This window comes from Eurypyga helias, unplaced genomic scaffold, assembly GCF_000690775.1.
Source record: "Eurypyga helias isolate BGI_N326 unplaced genomic scaffold, ASM69077v1 scaffold4645, whole genome shotgun sequence".
Taxonomy (NCBI): Eukaryota; Metazoa; Chordata; class Aves; order Eurypygiformes; family Eurypygidae; genus Eurypyga; species Eurypyga helias.
Window position 1 is genome coordinate 470 of NW_010250814.1, and position 13,178 is coordinate 13,647.

At 41.1% G+C, this 13,178-nt stretch overlaps 1 protein-coding gene across 1 annotated transcript in view; it reads right to left on the minus strand.

The window, feature by feature from the left end:
* Positions 1-468: 468 nt before the first annotated feature.
* LOC104509760 (protein argonaute-2-like) overlaps positions 469-13,178 on the minus strand; it is a 22,338-nt gene continuing 9,628 nt past the window's right edge. The window contains 9 exon segments of the mRNA XM_010151799.1: positions 469-541; positions 1,398-1,531; positions 3,460-3,582; positions 4,071-4,190; positions 4,371-4,509; positions 5,113-5,209; positions 8,305-8,439; positions 8,574-8,710; positions 10,221-10,402. Of these exon segments, the coding sequence (XP_010150101.1) occupies positions 469-541; positions 1,398-1,531; positions 3,460-3,582; positions 4,071-4,190; positions 4,371-4,509; positions 5,113-5,209; positions 8,305-8,439; positions 8,574-8,710; positions 10,221-10,402 (1,140 nt within the window).

Below are 13,178 nucleotides of genomic sequence, written 5' to 3' on the forward strand. Positions count from 1 at the left end.
TCAATCATAAAGGTCTGTGAGCTTACGCCCTACAGCTCGTGGCTTCTTGCAGAAAACAGGCACATTAAGCGTTTTCCCTGGCAAAACAGACACTCACCACTAAAGCGGCAAGAGCCCGTGGCGGAACATGCATGTCTAAAATGGTAGAGGTTTTGAGCCTTTAGAAATCCATCTGTAAGTATGGTGTCTAAGAGGAAGGTTCTCTCCCTGTTCCTGACAGGTAAAGCAGGATGATTTTGAAGACTTTGAGGGATTTAGAAGGTGTTTGACAGATGCACAGCAGATGGAGTTCCAGCTTGCTCAACAAGGTGTAACAAGAGGCAACAAGAAGGAACTGGATGCAGCCATATTCCTAGCATGAAGGAATGTCCTTTCACGATAAGGACAAACACCATCTAAGCCATCACATAATTTGATTTTGGCTCGTTGTGTTGAAGACTTCCTCCCATCTCTCCAAACTAACTTCTCTTACACAGCCTTTCCACTAGAAGCAACAGTGTGGAAGGGAAAATTCTCTGGCAGCTTAGTTCCTGCCATGTACCTGGATGGGACAAGGGAAGACAAGTGAAAAAGTAAGATTTCCACTGTTTGCTCACCACTTGCTGGGGAAAAATTCCCAAGATGTTTGGCAAATCATCTAAAGGAACACAGTTATGGCAATGCCACTGTTATGAGTAATCACTGTCTTGCATTCACTTCCCAAAGAGCAGCTGAGTCACCTGCTGCAGCAGCTACAGGGGTCGCACTCGCCCATGGACGAAGGGAAAACATGCTCCTCCGTGCAGAAGGAGGAATTAGAGAAACCACTGACACAGAAGAATGGTAGATGGTCACTTCTAAGAAGAGTCTTTCACCAATCACGTTCCATTCCAAGACACAGAAACCAAATTTGAAAGTTTCACTCAAATGCTCCAGGTCAACAAAACAACTAGTCGCACTCATCTGCAAATAGCAACTTGCACGTTATGGTAACAGACAAAAGTTGAATTTCTTGCTAAAATTTCCCTTTTAAATAAGTTGTGCACAGATAAATCTATTCCATATAGCCAGGAAAAGAATCCAAGATGACATACAGATTAGCTTTCACTGTTGACAAGTATTTAGTGATAAACACTCTTCATTACATCACTTCAGTCACCTGAATCTCTGTCCTAAGGCCACACTGGGCCCATACAGTATAAATTCCTTTTGGTAGGTCTGATACGAAGGATTCCATGATGCTAACACTGAAATCTTATTGGCAGCATTCAAAACAGGGACAGAACTTTGAAAGCATTGTTAAAGATGCGCTGCCGTATGTTAAACGATTTAACAAAACATATATTCTACACCAATGAAGTGATGATATTTCTATACATAATAAATAATAAAATCACCATCTAATGAAAGACACTTACTTAAGATGAACTTCAGTGCACTGGCGCTGGGGAGCAAAGCATGCAATTGCCCAAACCTTTATTTCAATTCCAGTGTGAAACTGTTTATTTCTCATATCCCAGACTCCTTGAACTGGTGTAGCAATTGCTTTATTCTGGAAGCAGAAGGAAAACAAAACAAAACAAAACACCAAAATTGGAGCACTAATCCAAAAATTGATTCATGCTAACAAAAACCCGTTATGCTTCTGCTTCCCTCCAACTAGCAGGGTGTTTATATTCACAGGTCTTTCTCCCGACTGCTCAAACATCCACCCTGCCTTATGAAGACCCTTCTATCATCGTAGCAAACTGCTTGCTAGCCTGCTGAAAAATAAAGCTCCTAAAAAATAAAACTCATATTGTTCATTTTTATTGTTGACGGTTTCCTTTGGTGACATAAATTGGCAGCAGACAGAAATTACAGATGGACAGTAAGTCAGATGCATGCTTGGATCTTCAAGGCCAGGATGGACGAGGCTTGGAGCAGCCTGGTCTAGTGGAAGGTGTCCCTGCCCATGGCAGGGGGGTTGGAACTGGATGGTCTTTAAGGCCCCTTCCAACCCAAACCATTCTGTGATTCTGTGAAGAACGTACATTACTGCAGTGACTTTACAACTGCTCAGTGAACCTTCCAAGAACAACATTATTATCAGCATTTAGAGGCAAATAGCAGTTCAAAGTCCCTCTCACAACTCTAGGAAAAATGTGACCCAGCTGAAAAAGATGATCAGTTATTCAACTTTGACCTGCACAACACTTTTTTCTTCTGCAATGAGGCAGATGTTACTGTGATGGATAATCTAGAGGGCCAGGACTGTAATGACTAAAGTAATTCTGGTGATGTTAATTACCTCAGTAAGTATCAGTATCCCATAAATGTTTTAGACAAGTTACCACAATAGCTGTTGCTGCTAAATGAGAAGGTAGATGAAATTTAGGGGTATTTTTCAGGACACACAAAAATTTGGTAATTCACACTGCAAAGAGCTGTGTCTGCTGAAGGCAGTTCCTCCCCCCGCTCCAGCTTTCCATCATTCACCTGCCCTTAAGCTCTTGCTCCCCCTGTTCCCCTGGTGCCAGAACAGTGCATGAGAGCACCCTCCCTCATCAGGATCAGGCAAAGAGAGCGGGGCTCTCTTAACCTGCCAGTGAAGGAAGGTTTAAGCTTATCTGCCCGATTTTGCCTGAAGAACTTGAGGTAGAAGAAGATGCAAGATCCTCTCCCACTGCGGGTTTATGGAGGTAACAGTCGGATTTGTGCGTAGGGACAGAACTATCTTCAGCTGGCAGTGCATGAGCTAGAAGAGGTTCATCAGAAGCCTTCACCAACTGTTAGCCCAGCTGCCAAAGCTTTCATCTTGCAAAAAACCAAAACACATTATATAATTGATAGAAAAAGCTGTTTCTCAAGCTTTTTTTTTTTGAAAGAGACCACAGTAAGAAGATTATGTCAGAAAGGTAATTTGAAAAGCCACTGTAGAAACAAAAAAACCAAACCCCAAACTGTGAGTAAATACTCCAACAGGAAGAGACAGCTCTAGAGAAAAACAGGCTGACAGAGGTAATACCTTAAGATAGTTGTCCTAAACACAGCTGCTCCACCCAGAACACTCAAAACCAACCAGAAATTCAGGAAGATTTCAGAGTCAGGGGAAGCAAAAATGAACAGTAATAACTGAACGTGTCTCTGTTCTGCTTCATACGCATCGATCTCAACTACTGTTTGCAGATTTCTTCTTGCAATACACCACAGCCCAGTTTGTGAGCGACAGAAAAACACAGCTTCTGCACACTTTTAAGTATACGTCAGTGTATTTTTACCCTACCTTTACTTTCAAAAACAGAGATGCGACTGAGGGACAGGGCATCACCACACACAACGTGCCCGTTACATTCAAGGATTTTCAAAACCCGTGTTCAGGTTCTAACCACCACCCCTGCGATGACTTTCCCCCACTACACCCAGTAGCAGTCATTTACAGCAACCGCATGAGTTACCACAAGTGGCAATCGAAGCGATCACAGACTCTGTGCCACATACCCGGCCTCCGTAGAGGATGGAGGGAGGCTGTAGGACTCTACCAGTTACATCTGTCATCTCATCTTTGACCATTATTCCAAATTCACGAACGTAAGGGTCGGTATTAAAACTTGCACTCCGCATCTGAAATTAAAAGGAATTAGGTTATTTCTTGCAGAAAAATAAGTTATTTCTACGAGACTTAAAACCTTCTGAGATAACCTATATTTGGGCACATACCCCTTAAGTATGGGTGTTGCCAAGCATTCAGAACTTCTGTTAACTCCACCTGGATACACGGATGCATCAAAATTTGAAATAAAGCACCGTCTTCAAGGCCAGGCTGGATGTGGCTCTGAGCAACCTGGTCTAGTGGAAGGTGTCCCTGCCCATGGCAGGGGGGTTGGAACTAGATGGGCTTTAAGGTCCCTTCCAACCCAAACCATTCTAAGATTCTATGGAAAGAACCCTTGAAACCCTTTTGTGACCATGTAATTCTCTGTGATTAATGGAGAAAGCCTTATAAAAACAAGTTCATAACCTACGTGTAGCACACAAACTAGTATCTGCTAACAGCAAGAGAAACATTAAGTCCATTACTACACTTCACTCAGCTTCAACAGAACACTCACCAATTTGCTAATCTCTTCTTGGCGGTCAGGTGCTGATCTGGCAGTTGCTCGAATCATAGTGGAAGTTTGATTGTCTGTGAGTTTCTTTATGCATCTTTGTCCTGCCACTATGTTGCACACCTAAAATACCCACGCACAAGGCAGTTAAAAACCACAATGCAACCTTCTCCCTGCCTCCCCCATCTTTAATTGCTGCATTACACGATTTCTGAAGTTGCCCACCCAGAAAAGTGTCAACATTTGAGCCTTTTTCCTCTGACCCCCTTCCCAAAGTACAGTCTCATCTAGAAGTTGACTTGCCTCAAGAGGAAGGTACGTGTGCTTCTGCTCCTGTCCAACTTGTAAACATGGAAGATGAGGATAGCGTAAAACTAATTTGTGCCTGTCCTTAAAATACTGAGCTACAGTGCATTCAACTGTTTGTCCATTCTCCTGCTGATGGAAATCAAATATGAAAATAAGCCATTATTTTATGCAGAATATTCCCACACTTGCTCAATAGACTCTTGGCACAAGTGAATCCCAAACATTTAAATACCACATCTAGATATTGATCAATTATCTTCCTGTAAGAAGCTGGTATCAGTTTTATTCCTTATACCACCTTCTTAAAAATACAAATAAATAAGTGCCTCCATATTTAAATGATAGCAAATCTCTGGTTAGTGATTAAAAAATAAACATTTTGTCCAGAGGAAAAATCAATTGGGAATAAGAAAAATTAGAAAGCTAACCCAGTTCTGGGAAACATTACACTACCAATAGGGCACCCTGTTCTTCCAGCGCTGAAGAAATCCGTGAAGGGGGAAGGGGGAACCAACCCACAGATTTTAAAGAAAGCAACTGGTTCAAAAGCCGTGACATTCGTTATAGACTAAAAATAGAACAAAAAGAACAGCAAAACTGGGAAAATACTTTGAGGTGTAGTTTAAATGCATTGACCAAAGAATAATCTGGTTTCAAAACAACTTTTCTCATGTCAGTAAGGCAGGCAAGATACTTCTCCAGCCCGGGAGCAAACATAGGCTTAAAAAGCAGCAAGATACTTTACGTTTGGTGACTTGCTGGTCGTCTGGTGACATTGCACACTCTGTACTTTCTTTTCATTTGTCCACAGTGTGTTATTTCCACCTTCAGACCTAGAAATTGGAAAACATGCATGACCATTTCTTCAAAATCAAGGTGTCAGCCTGCTAAGTCGCTACGTGAGACCACTTGAACTATTCACTATTTAGCCTGTTCTCTGAGCACCCAAGGGTGTCCCGCACAGAACTCAACAAAACAATTAAGTCTTCAAATTTAAAACCCCTGAGCTTTCGTTCACGTTCAACAAAGAATTTTAGAGACAAGACAAAACCCCAAAGCCCCAAGAGTTTGCAGAGGAAGCTGAATGGGTTCTGCGATTTCCAGTTCTGTACCACTGAGGAATTGAGGATGTTGAAAGGACAACAAGTGCACACAACCTCCGTGAAACAAAAACCTTGTTTATACTTTATGTCCAAACATACGGTGTCTGTAAGACCTCCTGCTACTGCAACCAATCCTGAACCACTGATTCGGGGGGGTGGTGGGTGTGGAATACTCATACAGCTTCCAGGAGCTCATGGGAATGAGGCCACAGGCCTTTGTTCTTTGTGAAGACAAACATCTGTTGCAACCCCAACCGGCACAAGAGCCAAACCCACCTGAAAGCCAACAACTTTTAAAGAATAACTTATCCCCCCCAAACCAGCACAACACAGCTACCCATAAAGAATCACAGAATGGTTTGGGTTGGACGGGCCCTTAAAGATCATCTAGTCCCAAGCCCCCTGCCATGGGCAGGGACACCTTCCACTAGACCAGGTTGCTCTAAGCCTCATCCAGCCTGGCCTTGAACACTTCCAGGGATGGGGCATCCACAGCTTCTCTGGGCAACCTGTTCCAGTGCTTCACCATCCTCTCCATGAAGAATTTCTTCCTGATAACTAATCTAAACCTCCCCACTTTCAATTTAAACCTGTTACCCCTTGTCCTGTCACTACAGCCCCTTGTAAAAAGTCCCCCCCAGCTTCCTTGTAGCCCCTTCAGGTACTGGAAGGTGCAATAAGGTCTCCCCGGAGCCTTCTCTTCTCCAAGAAGCGTTTCTCATTTACCACTGCCCACAAATACACGCTTGAAGTGGCCTTTTCACTGACAGGACTTTCATGCTTCGGCAGCACCAGACGTAGACAGACTTTGAGACAGGAAGTTGAATGTGTGGGAATAGGAAGAGAGGGCTGGAGATCGGAATTCCTTATACATCTGCCCAGGCGTATAAACTCAGGCTGCTGCTGAGTAACAGGGTGTATTATTTCCCCCATGTGTCAAAGGCATTAAGGACTTGCCAAACCACTTACTAATCTTTCCACGTAGTTTCTTACGGCTCAAAGTGCCATCTATGATGAAACCTTCAATAAATACCACATTTTCATGACTACCTCCCAAGTCTGTATTTTCATTAAAAGATAAACTGCTACCTCAATACCTTAATTTACAACTGGCTTTGCTGCCAATCTGAAATGACTTCTTCCATCTGAAGAATAAAAATCCTCATGGAAAAAATGACAACAGCAGATGGCAATCCAGTGCCTGATTTTTTTTTTCCCAAAACATTTACAACCAGCACAAACCTGAGATTTGTTTATACATTTCTTTTTAAATTTTCATTTGGACAAGATGATTTAGTGAACATTTTATGGAAACAAGGAAGCTGCATGATAGATTTATGGAGTTTGGTTTTTAACTTGCTTTCTTTTTATCAAGCATATCACGAAGGGATGGCCTCGAACTTCCAGAAGAAACCTTCAGTGAACCCAAACAGGAAGATTCCTTCCTCCTACTCTTTGATTGATTCAATCATTACATATCAGAATGATTGTAATTTGCTTCCATGAGAGTGCTTGTATGAAATACCTCTCAAAATGCAAAAACACACTGCTAAATTATTAGTAGAATCTTGACACTAGTAACTGGAAGAATTTCAGATCAGGTAACTAAAAAAAACAAAACAAAAACAAAGCAACATGAAACCCCAGTCTTTGCAAACACTTCAAATCACTGGATTAGAGCATCTTTGTCATGGAACAGGGATTGGCGCTACCAATATGTTTCAAAAAAGTGAAAAATACGGAATTTTTGTATTTCTAACTGTTAACTCGTATTTACTCTAGAGATGGGGGTACGTTAAGAAGAGTAAAGCACTACAGTAAATACAATGTCTATTTACAATAAAGCAATATTCATTTAGGAAGATAAGTTATTTTTAAAGGAGACTGACATAATAAGAGATGGTGCATAATAAGAGAAAGTGACGTGACACTTGATCAAGGGACAGGGTGGTGGTGAGGGGCAAAAAAATGAAGAATATTCATTTAGGAAGATAAGTTATTTTTAAAGGAGACTGACATAATAAGAGATGGTGCTCTATATGCTAAAAATGAAAGATCTCTGTAGTACCTCTGCACTGAGATGCTCTCAGATGCCAACAGGCACCAGTAATTTTGACGTGACACTTGATCAAGGGACAGGGTGGTGGTGAGGGGCAAAAAAATGAAGATCTATCAAGAGAACCTGCAGTTAAATAAGAAGCTTGCACAATCCCAAGTCAGTAACTAATCTCACTAAAACAAATTACCATCCACTAGCTAGAAAGTTGTAGCTCATCCTACCACTTAAGAGTAAAGCATCATTTTCATGGGTTCATTAAAGCACTTCCATTAAGGGCAAAGCTAATTAAGCTACCCTACATTTACCCTATGTTTGCCACACGCAAAATGCACGTGCATACATAGCTACCACATTCTCAATACATGCTAATTCACTTGTATGCATACATCAGCCCTAAATGTGGCTGGTTCCAAAATAAATAAGCTCACTTATTTTATGCTCCTGATTCATTGAATCTGAAGCCACACACCTTAACTGACTCAAATTTGCTTATATTCACAGAGTTGGTAAAGCTACAGAGCTTTAACAATGTAGTAAGAAAAAAAGATCAAGTAAACTGAAACATAATTATGAGTAGACTTATGAAAGTCTTGAAATATATGGAAGCAACAGCATTTTTCTTGCCTCTAAGGTCTGCTCAACAAGTGTATGCACCATTCGTTGTGATAATCTGTCACCCAATAAGGCAACTGATATAGGAGGTATTTGAATGTGTAGTAGTAACACATCGACAGAATAAAGCAGCTCTATATAATTTAATTATTACCTTTAATTTCTTTGGTAAACTTCACCCTTTGGGAATCTGTCAGAGGTTTTTGTTGTTCTTCAATACTTTTGAAGTCCAAAACTTCACATACAAACTCAATAACTGGCTGTGCTTTGTAAAACGCAGTTGCAGACACTGTAAACAAAAACGTTAATGTTGTATTACAACAGTACTGAGAAAATCTTAAGGGAATGCAACAAATGGAGCCAAATTCTTGCCTGTCATTGAATGAAAAAGAAGGAACAAGAAAATATTTTTACAGGACCTACCATCAATATTTAACATCATTTTCCATAATGAAGGTCTGACCGATTGATGGAAGCCAAACCAAACTTCTCTGCCACCACCCAATGGATTTGAGCACCCTTCTGACGCTGTAAAAAAAGATCGCCCCACAGGAGTATATCTGCAATACAGAAAATAAATTCAGATCATAAAATTAAAGCAAAAACCCAATTGCAATTAAGCCATAACTAATGCAAATTCCCATTCACAAAAGCACAGAAATTTCAGTGTTTCACATTACCAGTATTCTGAGATTCTTGTCAGGACTCAGCTTACGCCTCAGAAATCCAGCTAGTTACAGTCAGAATAGGGCTACTACTCACATTTATTTAAATTTATTTTCAGTATACTCCTTAACATACCTACTAATTCAAAAAAAAAAAGCATTAACAACTTGGTTTTGTACTCTATTAAAAATTCAGCTATGTTTCAGTAAGAAAATAATTAAACGTGTCTGCTATTACACAAACAACCTAACAATCTCTCCCCTTACTTGTGCACAGCTTGCTCCAAAATCCACGGAAACCTTGTGTGGGTGAACAACTGACCTAACAAATATTTCTGATGCATCTTTCGTCTCGGTAATTCGGTACCACACACTTAATATCTCACTGATCAAAACTAGTCCCGATGCGTTTTGCTGAACAACAATGTGTGGCTAACTAGTCTGGGCTGTTTTCTGTGTTGCAAAACCTGACTGAAGTGATTTCTGGGTTTTTTTTTTTATCCTTAATGCAAGTATAAAGTCAACGTAAGTTAAGACTATTAAAAGATACTTACATAAATTTAACTCATTTTCCCTGCGCAGTCCTTCAAAATGGCCAAGTTCAGCCCTATTAAGGTTTCAGCCATATTAATCCATCCAGGGATGGATGCCCCATCCCTGGAAGTGTTCAAGGCCAGGCTGGATGAGGCTTTGAGCAACCTGGTCTAGTGGAAGGTGTCCCTGCCCCTGGCAGGGGGGTTGGAACTGGATGATCTTTAAGGTCCCTTCCAACCCAAACCATTCTGTGATTATATAATTTGTTCTTTGAACAGTGGTTTTAAGCGACTTGTTTCATGGCAGCAGGATTATCCCAATGTATCCCTTGGGTTTGGCTGCAAATGCCGTAGATCCCACTTGCTGGGGAAAAAAAACCCAAGTGATTTTCAAGTTTTCCTTTTCTACGAAAACTGCTATAGTGGATGATGTTCATGGCCTAGCACAGAACCCCTCGTACAAAACTGGCAACAAACGTCTGCCCAATGGCAAATAGGAACAGGGTAGCAAGTTTTAAAACCACCCTTACGTGTCCAGGAACCTCCAACTACTTCCCACTCACAAAGGGCTTCCTTCTCCGCAGCCTACAGAGACACGGGGCGTGAGCGAGATGGCAGGGCGCCCCGGACCCGAGAGCACACAACCATGGAGCCTGAAGACCGGTGGGGAAAGGGACTCGTGTCCAGGCTGGAGGCTACTAATTCCATCAGATGAGTAGAAAAGCACCATATTGCCTCTTGCTTGAGCATGATATCTGCTAAGCAGCTACTAGTTTGGTTGAGCTGTGAAAGCACATCCTACCCAAAAAAGCCACTCAAGCGATTCAAATAGCGATGCAGCCACCTAAACAACGTCAAGGTCTTCCCCTCACCTCATGGAAGGCAAGTGCCTCATCACTACATCCAGTGCCTGGATGGTTTCAAACGGGACACTTGGCAGCCGACCAGAAAGAGCATCATGTAAAGCCTGCAAACTCACACAGGACATCCACTTTATAGCCACCTTAAATATTCTGTCCTTTCCTTCTCCTGGCAGCGTGACCTCCAGCTCCACCTGCAACAATGCCAAACAAACCAAGATGATTCTTTCCATTTAAAGGGGAGAATGGAAGGGGCATGGAGGGGACGATGGATTCCTCTGAACAGCACGATAAAGCGGGGGAGGAGACAAAAAGCAGTGATGAAGAAACAACATACATTAGGTACAGCCTCTTTTTACAGCTACATCCTCTCAAAGGTGTACTTCCCAAAGCTGGCGTGCTTCCCAACCGGCATCTATCTCCCTCTTGGAAGCAACATTATAATTTCAGAGTACTTGGGTATCAACAGGGAGGTCACCGCAAAGATCCGATAACCCGATTTCAGATACCTAACACATACTAACGCATCAGCACTCGCGTCAGCTCCTGCATGCCTAAAATAAAATCTGGTCTGTCACCACCTGCCAAGATGCATGAATTTCAGTTGTTTGCTCTCTAGAGCACCAGAGTGCTTTACCCACTATTACTGTAGACATAGATCAAACGAGAGAAAACAGAGTCTACAAGAAGCTTTCAAACGGGGGATAAAACCCCCAAACACCACCCTCCCAACCAACAAACACCCCACAAAAACCCATCAACTCAAAATCCTCTTATTTTTATAAGCCAAAAAAAAAGAATAAATGGACTAGTGGTGCTATCAGGCAAGAAGTGAGGGCATTCCTTTGACGAGTTATGCCCTACTTTGATGGTTTTTTTGTCTAAAAAGCACTGGCAAACAACATTATGGTAAATTACTTGAGCCAATTACTTGTTATTACTTGTAATGCCAATTTCTCCTCTCTATTAAAACAAAGAAAGCCTGAGCACAGTTCTTAAACTGACTAAAATCAAGGCTTGTCTGAAGTGATTAGCAGTTCTGGGAGGGACTACAAAAAAAATACCCAAGATCAGACTACCCTTTGTGCTGAATATAAACAAAACCATTGCATTTTCCTGTCCTAGGGAACTTAACATTTAAATATAGGAGACATGCACTTAAGAGACAAACTGTAATTAGTGGGCTATCAAAAATACTATACGGTAACAGCAAGCTAACACGTGCAGTCATCTGGGCTCCTGCGACAGTTGGATCCTTCAGTCAAAAAATGGGAATGAAAGATAAAACACAAATAATAAGCCTTCCTGTATGCCAACAAAAAAAAAAAAAAGGAGTTGACAATTTATAGTAGGCAGTCAAAATTAATACTACAGCACATCTCTCCTCTAGTACAAACATCATTCACCAGGAGAGCAGAGCAGAAGGAGCCGTACGGCCATGGGAGAGATCAACGGGAACTGGAGTTGGTCATTGCGGGGTCGCTGCTCTGAATCTGGCCTAGACGGTTCATTCTGCTGAGAAGCTGTGCAAATAAAGGTCCTGGTTTTCAGCTGACAAAGGTCGGAAGCTTTCTATGACAGGTTTTTCCCACCATGCCATCAAAAGGTCTTCAACTCACATCTCATCTACAGCAGATGGAAGATGTCTGTCACACCTGAACCGCATTTTCCTTTAAAATTCTCTCCTCCAAATGAAGTTTCATAATTTCTGTTATTCCTGATACTCTTAATATGCAACTCATCTGATTATTAGTTATTTTTTTCCCCTCCTCGATTCAATTTACAAAGCTCCTTCAGCACAATGAAATGGAAAACGACAACGAACAGGACTATTTGCATTGCGGTATCTGTGTCCCTGGCAGAAATAAAAGGCCCAGGATTGAAGAATTCCTATTCCAATTGTAGACTGCAAATATCTATTACATTTAGTAGAGCTGTGATGGTGAAAGTAGCCCAAACAGCTTTTGCTGCTGGGTTTAACCCCTCTTCAAAACAATTTAATTAGATTCACTGCTCAAATAAGTAACGTTCAAATCCAACTTTCCAGGTTTTCTTCCTTTAATCTCTCACTTGAATGACACGCTACTGAAAACTACATTTAAAAAATAAAAAAGGACCAAAAATGTGTCCTTAATCTATATCCATAAGATCACATATACTTTTAGGCACCACAAAAAATAAGTTTTTTAATCTCTCAGTAATATTTTATTTCTCCTGCCCTCTATTTTTAAAGGCAGATGAACACGCTCACGACTGACAGACTAAACAAAACATGAACAATTTCAAGACAAAGCAGTTTTAAATGGAAACTTTACCATGTGCTTTACACTACTAGGAATAAACTCTAGACCCAAATTTAATGTTGGATTTCCTACAGTTTCACCAGGTGTAAACTATCCCCAAATAAAAAAATTTCAAATCTCAGTCACTAACCTGCTAGACCCACTGCTCAGCTGCAAAATTGCCAACTGTTGCAGTTTAAGAATGAAATTAAAAGGATGTTACTGTAGGGATGTGAAAAATCATTAAGCCCATGGAAAAACTTGAAAGCCGCTCTCAAAAATAGCAGCTCTTGTGGCTGATGTAGTTTGATTGACTCATACAAAACAGCATATATCGCTGCTGAAAAATAATAAAAATTGAACCTGACCATGTGGTTCTGGAGAATTCTTAGTATTCCTTCTTTTCTACAGGATATATGCATCACTATGTGATTATTTTAGCATGTTTTCAGCAATCAATGTACCTTTCCTCTGTTAATCTAAATTTCTCCTTCCCAGTGATTCAGATGCACAGTTTGCAATCAGATATTTGGGTGCCTACGTCCCACGGACTCGTTTGGAAGTCTCAAGCAAAGGATGTAAGAGAGAACTGCTCCATCACGTACAGTCACTAGCAGTACTTCAAACAGGTAAAGTCAAGAGAAGTGATGTTGTGGCCACAGAGAGGATTAACACTTTCCTTCTGAAA